Here is a 19,237-nt window from a genome sequence, read left to right as displayed (position 1 = left end):
ATGGTGATATGCCTGTCCCTTCACTGAATACTTTTTCATGTGCCATGAAATGAAGCAACTCTCTTACTGTTCATAAAAGCTATTTCCATTCTGTCACTTTTTTATGCATGGAATTCTGGGAAAATTAAGTAAATGAATATTATCGTTGTTTATCTGTGATAGATTAAAAGTGCTTTATGGATAATTCATTGCTTTCTGAACCCAAGTCTTCTAGGCAGTGTCAGTCCTGTATTTAGCCTAAAGCTGTGCATAAATTCATGTAGCAGACAGCTATATATTAGCTGTACAGATGAGAAAGTTTGAACATAAATTCATTCTACACAGCTAATTGTAATTATTTCTTCAGGTTCACACTGATTTGGAAGGTATACAAATTATTTCACCTTAAAAAGAAAAAGCACTTCTCTTCAGCATCAGAGTGAATCACAAATGTGGAGGAGCAAAAGATCTGAAGAACTATGCCATGTGCAGATTGGTAGAATACCTGCTGATTGTGTTTGAAATATATAGGTTAAGTTCTGCCCTTTAAGCATGTAATTACCTATGCATTCACAACTATGAAGTTTAGACCTAATGGCAGAATTTGGCAATAAGAGAGAAGTTTCTCTTCCCTCCATTTTACTTGAAAATCTTGGCTAGGCTATCTTGTAGAACAGTTACTGTAAATAACTGTGTAATAGCCACTGTGAAATAATAGAGGTAACCAGCAGCATCAGTGACATTCTCACAAAGATTGAGCATACCCTTAATTTAATTTATTTTGTATTGCTAGGGACCTTATTTTCTCTGTTTATTATAGCTTGGAGCCCTGGCCATAATGATACCTGGATGTGGCATTGATTCTGTAACAGGGCATGAAACTATTAATCTAAATGATGCCATGCCTCGGAATGGAAACTAATACCATGATGAACACAAGAAGTTTTGGATTCATGTTTCTCATCACAAAGCCTTGCATAATATCAGAGATTTTGAGCTTAAACAGGAACTACACTCATGCTTTAACTTTAGGAAATGAAATGATTACAAATATAAATGTTAAGGGTGCACTGATAGAGATTTTGGGGGCTGATATGGACAGCTGATTTTTAAGGAGGCATATCAGCCAATACCAATCTGATTTTCAGTATGCAGTCTTGCAGCTTAAAGAGCTGCATGCAGCTGGTAAATCTGTTGTGGTGAAAAGAAAGAGGGCGGGAAGGGGTGTTGGAGGGCAGATCAAGGCCATTGCGAGGAGGAAGGAGTGGGACAGCGGCTGAGGCAGGCGCTGCCCAGCCAGGCAGGGCAAGGCACAGGATGGAGCCACGGCTCTTCCAGAGGTCACAGGGAGGGTGGAGTGGCTCCCACATCTGTGTGCACCCCAGAAGAATATGGAGGGGCATGTGCCCCCAGATCTGCATGGGGCTCAGGCAAGGTAGGCTGCAGTTGTGGGCTGGGGCTGCTCTGGGCTCTTCCTGGTGGGGGCTGGTCCAGGGCATGTGGCTTTGGTGTTGGGAAGGGGACTGTGGGGGGGGGGCTGCAGCCACCCCAAAATTCACTGTAGTTTCCCCCATAGCCCCACCTCCCCAGCACTACCACTGCCCACCCGGACCACAGCCCCAGCCCAACCCCTCCTCCCATGTGCCAGAAAGAGCCCAGTGCAGCCCTGGCTCCAAATCACAGCTGTAGCCCACCCTGCCTGCAAATGCCCTGCCCTGTGCCCTCCTGGAGTGCATGCACTGGTGGGTGCCACCCCCCCCCATGCCTCCTGGATGAGCCATGGCTCTGTCCTACACCCCATCCTGCGCCAGCTGGGCAACACCTGCCCTGCCTCAGCCCCGGGCCCACTCTCTCCCTCACCACAGGAGTCCTTGGTCTGTGCGCCCCCCCCTTCCTTCCCTCTCCCTGTCCACCACAACAGAATTACCAGCTCCATGTAACTCTCCAAGCTGCTGGGCTGTGCTTTAGACTGCCTGTGTGCTGCACTGTGGCTGCGCGCATGCACGAGGCATTTATTAGCCAAATTATCAGCCACATCAGGCCAATTTGCAATACAGTCTATTGGCTTTATATCAGTGCCGATTCAATATTGGGCAATTCTAGTATTGTGTTATCTTGCTGCAATTTCAACCACGTATAAAAAAAAGAAATCTAGGAAGAGGAGTGAATTTTGGCATCAACTCCATACTACAAAATGTAAGGACTTGGTCTGCTGATATAAAAACACTTCAAGGGCTGAGTGAATAATTTATCTTTGCAGAGAAGTCGACCTGAAATTGGACATTTTGGGGTTTTTGCAAAATTCAGAAGTGTTCAGGTTCATTGAAATGTTCTTTTTCATAGACATATGGGTTGGAAGGGACCTCAGTAAGTCATCGAGTCCGACCCCCTGCCCTGGGCAGGAAAGAGCTTTGAAGTTAGATAACTCCAGCCGGGTGCATGTCCAGCCTCCTCTTAAAGACCCACAACATAGGGAGAGCACCACCTCCCTTGGAAGCCCATTCCAGATTCTGGTAGCCCTTACTGTAAAGAAGTTCTTCCTGAGATCTTCAAACTGACTTGTAGTCATTTTCAGTTTAAAAAAAAAAAAAGATTCACAAACACTATTGTTGAGGTTGTCATTGCCCACCAACCCACTTTATATCCATCCAATACCCTAATGCAGGAGGTTTAAACACAGCCCCTGGTGCCACCCATGGGTCTTAGAGTAACCCATGGGCAGCATATGGGATGTGCTGGGTGGCCCTGTATGCTGCTTGAATGCCAGTTTCAGCTTACATCTTGGAGTGGCCAACATGAGCAGCACAGCCCCAGAGCAGCTACATGCTGCTCTGGGATTGTGATGCACGTGGCAGCTGCTTTGGGGTTCCAGGGCCACACCACACAGCCCTGCAGTAACAGTAGTTCCAAGGCCCCAGTGTACAGCCCCACAATGCCAGCTCTGGATCCAAAATGTGGGGCTAGTCTGTGGTTCTGGTGTGGCCCATTGTCCAGGCTTGTGCCATTCGTCTGGCCTGTGGGGCTGGATGAATGTGACACCCCTGTTCTAGTGGTTAGAATGCCCCTCTGATGCAGGAGATTCTAGTTCAAATTCCTTTGCTGCCTGATTCACAGCAAAGTTTTGAACCAAGACATGTATCCCTAATTAATGGGATATGGAGTATTTGGGGCTAGGTTTGCCCCAGTCTCTGCTCCTGAGCTGTTGTGTTACATATACTAGGCTGGGTCAGGAAACTTGGAAATTAGTTTACTCTCTTGACTGTCCCGGGGACATTCAAACAAAAGACCTCTAAGCCATGCCCTGGGGGCCAAGGGCCAGATGTAAAAACACAGAAACAAGAAACTTGCTTACCTGCAATATGATGCATGGCACCACTGAAACAGAGGGGAACTGGCATGGGTTACAAGCCGTGCCTTTATTCAGCTGAGGCCAGCCACTAGCTGGCAGAAATAAAAAGGATTGCCGCAGGAAGAGCAGGGGAGGCAGGTTGGCTCTCAACACCAGCGGCAGCTGGTGCTTACGTAGCGAAGGAAAGTCCGGACAGGAAGCAGTGATAGAGGCAGCAGGGGCTCTCAGCGCGGGCAGAGGGGGACTCAACCCCCAAGGACTGAGGGGCACCAGGAGCGAGATACTGCCAGCAACGCGGAGGGAGAGTGGCATCACAAGCTGCACTGAGCAGCAGGAAGGAAGTGACTGCCCAGAAGTAGGGGTTGTAGCAGACCCAAGGGAGATGACAAGTTATCTCCCTGAACATGCACAGGTACCAGGTGCGGAAGACAGGTTGGCAGCGGCAGAGCTGAAGAAACTCCCAAGGTGGGGCGACAAGGGGACCCCATCAACTCTGGGCGGTAGGGCCAGTGGGACAGCCCAATAGGCCACCCATAACCTTATTTTGTTGGGTCCATTTTTTTTCTTTTCTTCTGTTGGAGGGAGTGTGGTGATGGGACTGGAGGCTGCATGAATTGAGTCCCCCAGCCTTATAAGGGGCCCCTGGCATGGGGAGGTGAATGCAGCAGAGGAATACTGGCATGGTGGCTTCCTTCCTTTTTTTTTCTTTTGCCTTGTTTGCATTTTTTTCTTTTGTTTCCCCCTATCTCGGGGGTTCCAGAGGGGGCTGAGGCCCAGAGGGCATAACTAGTAGGTCTGCAGGCCACCGCAGAAGTAAAATGCACAGCACACGAAACCCAAGAGAGGTGTCAGAGTTCTGGATGCACCTGCACCGGAGAAACGGCAGCCACAAAACCTGGTGTCACCCTGGAGGTTGGCAGAAGGTTGGGGTGTAGGGGTGGTGGAGCTCCACAGAAAGCTGTCAGGCAGAGTACCCACCACTGAGGGACCTTCAGTGGTTCGCCCCCCACTGGTAGTACATTCAAAGTCATGGCGGGTGAGTTTGGGGGTGGCCAAAGAGGCACTATAGACCTACCTCAGGGACCACAAGAGACAGCGGTACATCTGTCACCAGCTGCTCAGGCCAAGGCAGCGTGTGAACAGCTGTTCAAGGCCGGGTGGAAACAAAGACTAACATTCTTGGTCTGTTCCCTGTTCAAATAAATACTTAAGTTGAGGTAGTATCTTAAAAGTATTTGCCAAAAGTTTCATCTAGCCTTATTCCTTGCTTTTGTCTCTAATGCCTCAATCACGTAACTCCAGTGAGTTTGACTAGCCATAGCTACCAAAGCATTTGGCTGCCCTCTATCCTTTTGAACATAAGATAACCAGATTTGTACACAATATTCTAAACATAGCTTTGTCAAGCTCTCTTAGAATGTTTATGTAATTTACTGCATCTTTCATTCGCTATTTCATTTGATGTGTAGCTGAGAATTATTTCTTTTTTGTTTGGATTGTGCCAGAATTTTGACAGTTTTATCCATCATAATCCGTTGGCTCTCCTGCCTTGTGAATGTGGTGTTTGAGATATGTTCAACAATTCATGTTGTCCTTTCAAAATAAATTTTAAGATGTGTGTATATATATAAAAAAGTGTGTGTGTTAGTAATTAAAAACAAACATTTTAAGTAAAGGAACTAAATATTTATTCTTAGATAATTAGCTGAACTTAAAACTAAAACCCTAGGAAAGCATATTGCAATTGCTGCTAATGTATTTGAAGGCTTTTAGAAGGATTTATTCACATTTTGTTTAAGGTGTCATCCTTTATACACTTGGATTTTGTGCAGCTTGTTTCACATTTGGAATCATGCTTACTGAAAAATATTTAGGTGGTAAAGTTTATGAATACTCATGGCTTAAACAACATTGCCAAGTCGTATCTATACAGTTAACTCTTAACTCCTGTCATTTGGCCAGTACCACTGCTTTTGGTCTCTGCACAGGCCAGTAATTGAAGTCAGACGCAACTGAACACTACAATTATATGTTTGAAAGGAAGGCAATATTTGGATGCAGTGACTGAAATAAATGCATTTTGTGTATCTGTTGGGTTTAGATATTCAGGATTGGCGAACAGGTCCTTGCTTAGGTTGGATGATAAATGTATTCAGAGGTCTTATTATTTAGACTGTATCCAGATCCTTTTAGAAAAACATAACAGCTAGTAGGTATTAGCTATGATGGGGAGAGGACTGAAGGAAATGATGTAAGAGGAGAAAGAAGGAAACTAAGCTGTTTTCCTTTTTTTTTCTGTTATGTGTTTAATTTGACAACAGTGGCAGAGAGTGAGAAAGTTAGGAGGAAAGTTAGGACACAGAACTGGGAACAGGATGGGAAAAGATTAGCAGGTAATTGCTATACCCAGATAAAGAGAAAATCAGTTTTGATTTTCTCTTTTTTAAACTGTTTTAATGGACTTATGAGTTTCAAGTAGCATTAGTGACAATATAGGTCTCACTCAACACTAAGCAAAGTAAATAAAGCTCAAAGCAATTAATCCTAGAAATCTGTAAGAAGATGTACATTATATGTGCTTGTACCTGGGTGTTATCAAGCTCAAACTCTAAAAAGCAAACACATGATACTACATTATGAAGATACGGGAACAGACTTTGGGTTGTAATTTTGTTGCTGTTTTGGAGCATAACTAGTGGCATTTTTCTTGACTGGACATGCTCACCTGATAACCAGTTGGGATGTGTGCTTTCCCAAATATCATACAGCTGAATGTTTGCAGTTTATGTTTAGAAATATTTGCTTCATTGAATATGGCTAGTATTTCTGATATTTGGGAGATTTATTGTCTGGTATTCCTATTCCTAATAGTTCTTCCATCTATTTATCATGATTCAGCACAGTGCCAAAATAACATGTACATAGAGATTGCTAGGTGATAGTTATTCTTAATTGTATTGGCAGGTCTTCTGGTTGACTAGTTTCTGTAGTACAGAAAGATTTTAACCAGCAAAACTCTGATTACATTTAATTTATCATTTTCCAATCGAAGGATATATAGTCCAATAAAAATTAAAAACTTCACATTGAAACTGAATATTTGAGGTTCTTTTTTTTTTTTCCTGGAGGTGAAGTTTATTTGTCATTTCAAACAAACTGTACATGAAGGTCATTGTGCTTAAAATAAACCAAAAACAAAACATCTTCTGTATTTTGTTGCATTTTTAAATCATTTTATGAAACTCTGGAAGTATGTAGGTGTAATTCCATTTTATAAATAGAAAAACTAATGTAGGGAAAAAGTACCTTGAACAACTCAATTGGGTTTTTTTCAAAGTGCCAGGAGCTGGGGCAGGCAGGGCAGCCATTGCCAGGGCTGAGAGAGTGGGCAGGGGATGGGCCTGGGTGATTCAGAGATTCAGCAGCAGCTGAATCTTTGAATCAGATTCAGCCGAATCAATCAGGGACAGTAATTCAAATCACCAAATCGAATCTCTGTCCCCTGAATTGGCTGAATCCAAAGCAAATACTAGCTGCTTCACACAACTCTAATGCGCAGCTCTGGCCAGAGTCATGTGCCTCCAGGCAGCAGTGCCATGAGCACCCCGAGAGCTTTGGCCTGTTGCTGCTGCTGCCACCAGCTGTAGGGGCTGTAAGCCATAAGGGAAAGTGTGGGGAGGTCCCCACGCTCTCCCATCCTCATACCCACACCCTACCCACCCAAGCTCCATGTTCCCAATCCCCCCCAGGGTGCAGGCTCCGCACTCCTGCCAGCCCCAGCCCTGTGCTCTGTGCTCCCGCCCAGCTGCAGCTTCCGCTGCCCCTGCCACAGCTTCCCCTGCCCCCCACCACAGCTTCCCTACTTGCTGCCAGGAGCAAACACTGTAGCAGGGAGACCAAGAAGAGCTGGTGGAGCCTGGGGAAGCTGAGCAGGTCCCCCAGAGACTGCATCAGTAGCAGCAGCAGCCCCACCCAGAACATGCTGGCTGGGTTGCACCTTTCCATGCACCAGGTTGTGAATGAAGTGTGTAGGTGGGGCGGGGTACAATTAATTGTTGGGCACCTGTTGGCTGGATGGAGTTGCCTGGCAGGCCAGATCCAGCCCACAGGCCATATTTTGCCTGCCCCTGCCTTAGATGTTTTGCCTTTTATGTTTGCTCTTTTACCTGTGTGGCTTTAATCATTTAGAGATTTTTCATTTTATTTTTAGCATACGATTTACAGTGGTTAGTGAGCCCCCAGAAGATGAACAAGAGCTAGAATGTGAAGATATTGGTTTTGCATATGTTAGCCTAAGAGAGATATTTGAGAAAGAAAAAGACATTATTGAGCAAGATATTGATGGTAAGTTTAAAAGATTTCTTTAGTCTTAACTTTTAATGTCAGTTAGTTAAAAATACTAGATTGTTTTCTTCTTTATTCCAAGATATTTAATACTTAATAATTTCCATTGTTATATTTTTGTGAACTATTCATTATTAACTTATTCAAGTCTCAAGATATACTTGCATGTGTATAACTTAACACTGAAAATGGCTTGTATTTCCTTAACTTTCTAGAATTAATTCTTCCTTATAACAAGAAGCTAGACATTTAAATAAAAATCTGAGCAATGTTACTAGCTTGATTTTAATAGATTAATTGATACTGCAGAGCCAAGAATCTGTCAGGGCTATTTAACATGTACTATGTTTTTATACTTTGAGCATTCAGAGTAATTCTTTTAGGTTTAGTAATGATTTAAACATACTTATTTTTCCATCAGGAATTTAGATAAATACTTTCACATGCATATATATCAGTGTGTTTAGGTAATTACATTATCAGTATAGTGTCTGATGGCTGGTCTGGGTTCTGTTGATGTCACTTCAGTGGGTAATTGGTTGTCATATTGCTTGGTTGTCATATTGGTTGTCAACAAATGCTAAGGTTTTTAGATGAACAATAGTATTTATATATTTTATACAATACACATATGATGTATAAAGTTTTATTGAGTCTGAATTTATTCAGATTGTACAAAGTCGGAGATACAAAAGTTTCTATCTTCTTTATGCCGTTCGCCATTCATATGGGACATGCAAAATAGTGTTGGCTTATAGTACTCATGGTAAGAAAAGATGTAATTACCCTGACTAATTGGCAAGTTCTTTTTGAATGAAGTACTGTTTTGGGCTCTCCTGTATTTAAATTCTTATATTCATGACTGTGGACACATCTACAAGTTCATTAACGCAATAACGAAGCATGAAGTTACTACCTGTAATACCAGGTAGTAACTTAATGTGCCATAATAGGTGCTACTGCACAGTAGCCCAGAGAAACATTTTTTTAGTGATGCTAATACTCAGTAAATTAATTGTACTATGCATTTGCACATTAGTGCAGCTTGCAAAAACTGTGCTAATGCACAGTAGAATTACTCTATTTCCCTGTTAGTGTCTTGTGTAAATATACCCTGTGTCTCTTTTAATGTTTAGAAAAAAAAACTAGAACTACATGAATATAGATCACAGAATGGCAAAAAAGAGCATCTCCAGAAATTTACTTAGTGCAAATAATTATAAAAACATTTCCTCTTGAATCGGGCCTTGTAGGTCCAGATGTTTATTAAATTTGACCATAACAATAGTTAATAGTTATTTAATACCGCACCTTTGTTTGACATTCTCAGAACTGTCAGTAACTTTGTCAATCAATCTCCCTGGCCTTGTCTAGACTGGAAAAATGAGTGGTATTTTAAAACATGTTAGCTAACATGTATAAAGTAACATGGTTTTAAGCATTTCTTAGTGCCTAACAAAAAAAAAGGGAGGTTAAATTTTGTTTATTTTTAGGGGGGATTGTGTCTTGTCTGTTCGTAGCATGCAGAAGGCCTTATTCTTAAACAGCTATACACTCAGACAAAATATCAGTTTGCCATTTGTATACTAATATCTTTAGTATCTAATATCTCTACAAATTGATTTGGCCACAGTCATCCACACATCTGGCTACAATATACACAGTTCATTATATCAAATACTTTTGTACATAACCATGAATAGCAGTTCCATAATGGACACTAATATATAACACTGAGTAAAACTAAGCTGTTTCAGAAGCATGATTTGCCATTTGGATAACAATATTATAATTACTGAAAGCTGGGTTTTGTCTTTTTTTAAAGAGTTCTACTAGCAGACATAGTGATACACCCACCTTACTTATCTATGTATTTGTCTCTGTGTTGATGAATATCAATCTGGGTACCTAACTAGAAATTTATTTATGTACATGTCTGTTATTAGTTGAAAATATTACATTATTTTGTTAAATACTCAGTATCTTTATGTCCCATTTTATACCTTTGAATCTTACTGTTCTCCCTTATACATGCTGGTAAATAGTCATATGCATACATATATAATTTTAGGTCTGTAGCTTTGATGCTAAAATAATTTTTCCATTTCATAACTGACCCAAACAGTCACATTAATTGAACTACTACAGTAAAGGAACATAAATGGATAGGTCCACCATATGCCATCTGAAGTCACAAATATATACATATAAATATCTCTGTGGGTATATGTGTACATATATGAGATTAAGGTAGAAACTTTGGTTTATCAGATTTGTGTAGATATATAGAAAATTGTTTTGACCACACCAACTTTGGAAAAAATAAAGAATTAAGGGTTTCCCATTGAAGAGACCTTTCTGCCATTGAAGTTGGTGGCAATGTGCTCATTGATTTCAGCAGAAGCAGACTGAAACCATACATGTATTTATTGATTTGTTTTTTACTATAAAAATTATTTAGAAAGTTATATTGTATACACTGTTCTGTTAGCTTAGAAATTAGACCTTGTGCAAACAAATGGGGGAGATGGAACTGAATGTATTCCTTCAACCTGCTATAAAGAGGACTCAATTTTACCAGGTGCTTAGCACTAGGGTTGTGTGACGCTTCAGTCCCTGATTCGATTTGGTGGAGATTCGGCCTGATTCTGTGGCCAAATCTCCAAATCCGAATAGAATCAGAGGACCCTTTAATCTCTCCTAATTGAATCAGAACCTCCAAATCGATTTGGAGAGATTTGAAAAGATTTGGACATAGACACAGCTTTAAATGGTTCTTCTACATACCTCTAGGTAGCAGGCGGCTTATGAGTGCTGCACATGGAGTATCCCACAGAAACACGGGGGCTCCCCAGCAGACCCAGAAGTACTTCTGGTCCACTTCCAGGTCCGCTGGGGAGTGCACGGGGGGAGCACCCCACACACCCAGCAGCTGGTGTCTCCTGGGCCTGGGGGGGCACCAAGGGTCCTCCTGCAGCCAGTCACTGAGCTGGGGGGCATGGAAGAGCCCCCCTGCATACTCCTCAGCAGACCTTGAAGTGGACTGGAGTCTACTTCTGGGTTTGCCGCTGAATGCGTGAAGGGCCACCCCCTTGCACTCCTGTAGGACGCTCCACGCACCGCACTATCTCAGCGTTCACAAGCCGCTCTGGTACCTCGAGGTATGTAGAAAAAACATTTAAAGCTGTATCTATGTCCAAATCGCTGATTCTCTGAATCAGCATTGAATCTTCAGATTTGGACTCAGCCAAATTGAATAAATGAATCAAATCACTGTCCCTGATTCGGGCCAAATCTGAACCAAATAGGGCCTGTTTCGCACACCCCTACTTAGCACCATCTTGAACCTTTGATTTCAGTATTGGCTGAGGTTGTGTTTACTCCCTTGCAGGACTGAGCACTAGAACTAAACGTCTTTCCTTTTAACCTTGTGTTGTGTGACTTTTAATCTTCCCATGCGCTAAAACAAAATTATAAGAACACAGATACTAAACAAAATTGCTAATATTCTTTTCTTATATTTCCTTTCCAGTTTTCGATTCACAGGATGATAGTGCAGTAATTGGAAAGCTCAAAGTAACAGTGGAGGCCCTCCATGCTCTGCGTTCAGTCCGTGAGGAATGCAGAGATGACTAGGAGGCATGAAAGGGAAGTGTGCCTACAGAAGCTTCTTCTCCCAATGAAATACATGCTTGATAGCGCTTCAAAAATCAGATCTTTGTAATTACTATAGTACATTTAATGTATAATTTATATGAAAAAGATGCTTGATTTGTAGTTGTAAAGTTTTGTATACTTTTCAGTCTGTTTGTTTTTATATTTCCCCCCTAAGGCTAAGAATCTCTGCACAATGGACAACAGTTTCTAAATAATTAATATCTACATGATTGAACGATGTGCTTTATTTTGCATTTTCAACATTTTTCCTACATGAAATAGTAATAAAAATGCAAGTCAAATTTTTAATTTTTAATAAAAAAAAGCATAAGCCTTAGAAAACTGATTAAAAATACTTTTATGTTATCCCTAATCACCCTACTAAATGGAATGGCTGTGATTAGCCTCATTAAGAATTTTATACTGTGAAGATTTTATTAGAAGCAATATATGAAAATTACTTGGATTAATGTGTTAATCTGCCTCTTTAAAATGCTAATATCCATTTTATGCACATTAAATCTCAGTATGCATTTTCTTTGATGCATGCAGTTTCTATCAATTAAAAATAAAGAATGAGGCTACTTGCAAGACTTATTTAATTACTGCAACCTTTTTAAAAATAACTTTTGCCCTTCCAGTAACATTATAATCAGTTGTTTGTGATTATCATGATTTGAAGAAGGGCGTGGGTAGTCGCAACCATTTTTGTCTACAGTAAAAGAGATTTACATTTTCAACCAACAGCTATCAAAGCACAGAAAGAAGATATAAAAGAATCAATCAGATTCTGTTCCGCTTAGTTTGAGCTGTAGGGACAGGCAAGTGATTTTTTTGATCACTTTTAGAACTTACATCAAACATACAATGATTCGTTGTATCTGGATAACCAGTGGGGAGAAAGCAGCTTGGAAAGTTAATTTTCTAGCTTTTAACCAATCTCAATGAAGGATTTAATTGATATTTTTAATGGAGCTGTGAATCAATGCCGCATAAGAATTCTCTCTCGAGAACCAGGATATAATGCATTTCATTTTTTTAATTTACTTTTTTATTTGTCATTTTCTTCAAAGGATCTTATAGGCTATGGGTTTTCACTGTTTGCAAACAGGCTATGTTTCTTCATAAGCATATGTAAAGTATTCAGAGAGATAAGTAATTTATTAAAATCTACCTAATTTGCCGTGATATATTAAATCTCTGCTTCACTGATCACAGACCATTTCATTTAGAGAATTAGGCATTCCCTCTTTGTGTGATTAAAGCTCTGGAAAATGAGTTCTTTGCTCCTATTTGTGAACATTCAAAGCCTGCTAATGGCAAGAAGATGGAATAGATTATGAGACAATTCATTACAGTTCAACAGCAAAAAAGCAGCTATAATGCAAAAATGCAAGTATGAATATCTGCATATAGTTTGAACCATCTGTGCTCTAATGGCTTCAATAGCGGCTCTTCGTCTTCAGTGGGCTTTGAAATGACATCCATACAATATGAATTTGTTGATGTACATTGTAAGGCCAATGGAATATATTTTAACCACAGAAATATCTAAATTCTACCATGAACTGATAGTGCCTTCAGTTTAGGGCCTATTGCCTCCAGGAGCTGAACTGCTCTCATCCAGAGTTTGTCGGTCCTTGCAAGAATTCATTCCTCTGGAACATTCTCTAGACCGCAGACAGCTGCATTCCCTGAACCCTTCTATTCCTAGTAAACAGCCATATGTTTGTTGTCATTTGGGCTGGCTCTTAGCTCATCATCTGGACCACTATTTCTAGCTTTCTTTGGCTCTGTGCAACAATATTGTCATTAAGACTGTTATTATACATTGCAATAATTTAAAACAGCTAGATTCAACACTGAGATTAACCAAGTGGCTTTTTAGAAATTTTGTTGTGGTATTTCGTCAGGAGGTTCATATTATTCTTCTAATACTTTGCAACCCAAACTAAACGCTCTCCACATAAACAAAGAAGTGAATTGTACTGAGTTTTTTGTGATTGTTTACTGACTTGCAGTGGATCTGTATGTAATGGAGCTGTGTTGTTAGTGCTTTTTTCCTTCTGAAGTAAACCATGTGGTAAAATTTAGAAAATCAGCAATGTTCATCTCACTTAAACATTTACAGTAACACCCTTAACATTTAATCTTCACCATCTGAAGCTGAAAACCTAGAAGCTAAGCTATTGTATATTCATTAAAGACAGATTTCTATAGTAAATTGCTGCAAAATATGCCAGTTGACATTTGGTTACACAGTGTTAACTATCCTCAGCAACTCCAACATTAACATGTATGATTTGCATCAGGTCCTTAGGCATATTTCTTTGTAAAGCTCACTATTTTGCAGTTTCTGATTTTAAAAAAATAATCCCAATATCTATACACATTTTTTATTAGTAAGATAGGTGTGATATTTAGGCTATGTACAAATATTCATTTCTACTGCAAGAAATTTCTTACATTAGAAAAATAGCCTCAGACCTGAACTCCACAGACATTCTTCCAGCCCCATAGTGGGAGAGCTTCATAGGCAGCCTCACCAGACAGTGGGCACAAGAGGTCAACTCCCATCTACTCTCCTGCCTGATGAAAAGCAGCAGCTGCCAGACAGCCCTGGAGGGTTCTAGCCCTGGGAGAATGCCCCTGTCATCCCACCAATCAGTAGATTGGCAGGAGCAGGGTATTCTCTCATGGTGGAAACGGTCCTGGTTTTCCTTCACAGGAGAATAGCCTTGCTTCGTGTACTGTTTTGGGCTGACCTACAGGCATATAGAGTAGGGGAGAAGCACTCAGCTGCTGCAGCAAGACTGACCCAGAACAATGCAGCACTAGGCAGGGGCGTTTTGCCATGGCAAGATGCTCTGCTGCTTATCTTAATGGCAGGGGAAGGCAAGGGGAAACCAGTTGGGCTAAGAGTTGGATTTATAAGCATGGTTTACCAACCCCACTGCCAAGCTGAGCAGGGTCAACCAGAGGGAGTGATATGGCAAAGCTCCTGCCTGTCTCTCACACTGGGAACTGCATTGGGGCTTGTTCCACCACTCTTCTCCCATCTACTGGAGGCAGGAAATAGCTGCTCCCCTGCACCTTCTCCAGACTGGGGTAGCCCTGGTCCTGGGAAGCATGCAAGTCTTTCCCTGGCTCCACTCCTCCTGATCCCTAGAAAGAGTTAAGCCAGGGGGGGAAACTCTCCTGGGAGTGTTTTAACTCTGGTTGTTCCTGGATTATTTTTCTCCCAGTACAACCACATTTTCATTCTGAGAGAAAACGTTTAAGCATCAGGCACTTTTGTTTCTGCTGGAAGAATGGAGATTCTCCCAGTAGAAAATGAACATCTGTATGTGGCCTTAGTGTGGATTTTCTCAGCAAATGTATCTCTCTCTCATGCAGCACACACCAGAACATTTGTGAGAGAACTTCCTGCTTGGAGCAAGCAATTTATACTTCCTACCCCATGATAAGGTAAATTTTAGGTCCAACTTTTAACTGGCATGGGAAAAACAACAGACAGGCATGTGCCCAGATTCCAAGTGTTAAGCCCTGAAGAATGGCCCTTCTTGTAAACTATTTTATATGGGTCCTCCATCTATTTCAATTATTTTATCTAGAACAAAAGGTGTGGGTTTTTTGGTTGGCAGGGGTTGTGTTATGAACATTTAAATCAGCATTTACAGAAGAAGATTATTCTCTATCTATACCAGGTGCTAAAATATATTTAAGTGATGTTTAAATATTAACTACCAAGTTGTTTTTTTTAAAAAAACCCTTTTCCTATTCTAAATAAGGCAATGCAAAAAGAGCAAGTTGTTTATGGACATGTACACAGAGGTTCTGGATAAACTAGGTTGCACATGTACAGAGCATTCATGACCAGATGATTCTCCTTTTCTGTACTATCATGCTTCCACAGTACTCCTCATGACTAGCAGATTAAGCTCCCTGAAGATGTCCAATAAAGCCAAGATAGCAACGATTTTATTCTCTGTACTCTGCAACTTCTGTACTGTTTTACCTGCAGGTTTTCTGGTGTATCCACAAGGTAAATCATGTTTTACCCCATACTGCACCATCCTGGTAAAAACTTTAAGATAAGTTAGTAATAAAACACTTTAAAGTAAATGCTTTCTGGATCTAGGCAGCAACCCTACAAATTTGGTCAATTATACTACACAGGGGTCTCCAATTATTTTCTTGTACATTTCTGTTAACATCCATGAAAATAAATAATGTCCTCGTTAAAAATTCAAGGATTAATTAACTTGTCTCCAAAAGAACTTTTACAAGAAAAATACTAATCACATTCTATGTATATTTTCTTGTTTTAAAATGTTTGTTTTTTTAGTAAACAATAGTATATTTGTATGAACAAGGAAAACACAAGAAAGGTCAAATCTCACCTGTTACATTCAGTTTGCTCACTTTGATTTAGAACTGAGGATTAAATATAAATTCAACTCTACTGTAGTTTTACCATATTAATAATATGTTTGAAGACAAGAAAAATGGGGGTTTCAGATTGGAGTTAGGCAGGCAAATTTCTATTCAAGAGCACAGTAATGTTATTTAAATTCAATTTTTCAGTTATGTCATGAAAGAATATATATTTAAAATCATATTTACTTTATATAAATTGACCACTTTAACTCTAGGGCTTAATAACTAGGACCCAATACTACTGATTGTGGATGGGTAATTTCCATTGCTGAGCAGCAGAACTCCCTTGGAGTTAATGTATAAAGAATAATGCAAAATTATCAGAGTATGAGATTCACTTGATTACATAATATGTGTGTTTATACATATGTTTATTTTTAACAAAAATCCCACTGTTTTTTGTTTGTTTTCCTTTGGGTATTTCTAATGCATACAACAGGATAAATATTTTGGCCCAAATTACCATCGTTGTTGTTGTTGTTGTCTTCCCTATTGTATTTCTCAATATAAAATAATCTTTGTAATATACAGGATGTGACAAAAATAGTGAATTAAAATATTATTTTAGCAAGGAAGAACTGAAAACATATTAGACATTTTTTGCAAAAATGTAAAGACACTGGTGTAATTCCTGTAATGAAAAGGTCTCATCCTGCAAAGGGCTGAGAACTCTGACTTTGAGATAGAAAACTGGAAAGCATTTAATTAAAGGATCGAATCTTAGTCCCTTACAAAGCAATAAGGCCCAGATTCTCAAGTAAATCCTTTATTCACTTAACTTCATTGAAATAAATAGAAGTTAGGCATCTAAACAGTGGTCTCATCTACACAAGACAATGCGCAGGTGACTAATTTTACTGCATATTAGCAAGGTGTACAAAACCTGTGCTAATGTGCCAATGCGCACTAGGTTTAATCTAATGCACATTAATGTCACTAAAAAAAATCCATGTGTGCTAATGTGCAGTAGCACCAATTACAGCTCCAATTACAGTGCATCAATGAATGTGTAAGCACACCCAGTTACTGGAAAGTGTATTCCTATTGATTTCAAAAGAACAAAAATTTAAGGATTTTGCAGAATAAGGGGCAAAGTTCTCAATCCCTATAATTTTTAGCTGAAAATGCTTTTTTTCCCTTAATTATCAGAACCTGGTTCTGAACACACCGTCTGAAGAGGCATGGGATGCCTTAACAACTCTGAAATTTGGGATAATTGAAATGCTTGCATTCTCTTAATTCGAGCAGCTCTACCATGGTACAGCATAATACTATGTTAATGTACAGTTAAAAGTTAATATTGTTTCAGCCACTTAACATTTTGTACAGAAATAGAAATAGAAGCATTTTTAGTATCGATTTCCATGCCTTACTGTTCACTATAGTAAGGGTGTCAAATTTCCACCCACTCTCCTGTGAAGCAATTGACAAAAAACAGCTATTTTATGCTTAACAATGTGGTTTGTTCAGAAAATTTTTCTTAGACTTTTAGTGGTAACACATTTTCCAATTTGCCATGGTTTATTGCTGCTTTGGTTATATTAGGGTTTTTTGCAGGGACGGGAGGATGGTTGCTTTGTTTCATTTTTAAGAAAAGGAGAGGACTCAGATTAGTTGAATAAAACAAAGCCCACACTGAAATTATACTCTTCATGCCCTTCATTCATTAACTGTTAACACATGAAACTCAGATTAGGTGAAGAAACCATATGCCATGAGCTGTGAGAAACAAGCATCTGATCTTGGAGCCTCTGAACACACCCGTGTCCTCATAACAAAATATGAATTATTTTTGTAATCCAACATCAATAGCTGGAGCAATGCAAAACAGGACTTACACATGTTTTAACAACAATCTGCTTAACATTTTTGTGGCTTTGGAAAATAATATATTTTATATTTAGTCAAACTGGCATCCTTATTGAATACAAAATTATTTCCTTATGCATTTTGACAGCAAGAAATGGACTGTATCTTTGAAAAAATCTATCAGTAAAAATTGTGGTTTTCTGCTGCAAAAATCAACCAAGTAAAGCTTTTTTTATGTAAAGCTATCAGGCAATCAATGATTAATCTGATTATTCATTCCTAAATATATAATGCATCTATAGCTTGAAGGCTTTTGGCCTCCTTTATACGAAATAACTAAAACCAGAATTTATCATAAATAAAGCAACTTGCCCAAATACATCAAAGATTATGAGAAACCATCATGCAGCATCCCACCCAAGCATAACACATAAACAATTGTATATTAAACACTACAACTGAAAAGTGAAATAATATAAGTAATAAAATATACAGTAGCTAGAAATCTTTATACATTTAAAAAAATATTTTAATACTTTTTTCCCAGTACAGTCTATTACAATAGCATACAAAAAACAGTCCCATTTGGAAGTTATTTCTGGTTGATTTGTTTGTGTCTATGTTCCTGTTGCCTCCATTTCTTAGAACACTTTAGCTAATTAAAGAGATCATCATATATATGTACTAGAATACAGTAATGTAGCCTAAACAAGAACCTATGCTAATATTTTGTAATCTAGATATATTCATTTTAACCAAATAAGATAATATAAATAAATAGTATTTTATTTTAACTGAAATGCACATTTTCACCCCATCTATGCCTGAGTGAGTTTTTTGCGTAGTATCCTATCAGTCGCCAAGAGTTTTGCAACACAGGTACTGCAATACCATTACCAAATCCAAAAAGTCACTGGTTCTCCATAACAGAAAATCCTGTGGTCTTCCCAAATCTCTTGTCACTCCTTTACCCTTCTACTTTTTTATTCAATTGGTTCATTTAGAATGACCACAGACAGAGGCTTCCACTTAAATGTGCAGTGCCCTGTGTTGTTTCTCCCTCTTCAAAACTCGACGATGCAGTTTCACCATAATGAATAAATGGTATGGTGGGTTTTCTACAAGAAGTCAATATTTGTTCTTACAAAAAACAGCAGATGCAAGGATGTTGTGAAATATTCTTTAAATTATAAAAAGCAAGACTATATTTTACCTGTTTGAGAAGTTTACTGACTGACCTGAGTTTGTTCTTTTGTTAAGGCATAATTTTATATAAGTGAATTTTCCAAGTATTTCTCAATAAATTTTAAAATAAATATAATACTTTTAAATTTAGCCTTTTTTAATGTGCCTATAATGATCATCATTGTTTCCAAGGGTTTTAAAGTGCAGTAACTAGACTTGCACATTTACTGTTAAAATTAAGGAAGAAAAAACTGCCATTTCATGAAGGCTTCATTTATAGCTTCATATTTATATTTGAAGAACTAAGGCCATACAATTAGCAATGGAAGTAGGGACAGAGATAATTCCCACATATATTATACAATATTACACCTAATCGTATGCAACTGTATGTCACACGCCAGGGGGAGGCAAAAAGCCTCACTGCCACCTCACCTCTTCATAGCTTCTCCTGAATAAGCTCGGAGCATTGAG

At 39.3% G+C, this 19,237-nt stretch overlaps 1 protein-coding gene across 2 annotated transcripts in view; it reads left to right on the top strand.

Annotated features, from left to right (window-relative positions):
- The window catches only part of RPGRIP1L (RPGRIP1 like), a 164,425-nt gene extending 145,666 nt beyond the window's left edge, over positions 1–18,759 (top strand). The window contains exons 25-26 of one of the 2 annotated variants that reach the window (XM_090063572.1): positions 7,539–7,672; positions 11,205–18,759. In XM_090063572.1, the coding sequence (XP_089919698.1) occupies positions 7,539–7,672; positions 11,205–11,308 (238 nt within the window). In that variant the 3' untranslated portion in view covers positions 11,309–18,759. Of the gene's footprint in view, positions 1–346; positions 7,516–7,538; positions 7,673–11,204 lie in introns of those variants that run through there. The other variant, XM_090063574.1, reaches the window with a different exon arrangement.
- Positions 18,760–19,237: the final 478 nt, after the last annotated feature.

The sequence above is a fragment of the Crocodylus siamensis genome, chromosome 9 (genome assembly GCF_052110815.1).
Source record: "Crocodylus siamensis isolate JL-2025a chromosome 9, ASM5211081v1, whole genome shotgun sequence".
Lineage (NCBI taxonomy): Eukaryota > Metazoa > Chordata > Crocodylia > Crocodylidae > Crocodylus > Crocodylus siamensis.
This window is presented reverse-complemented; position numbering and strand designations above follow the sequence as displayed.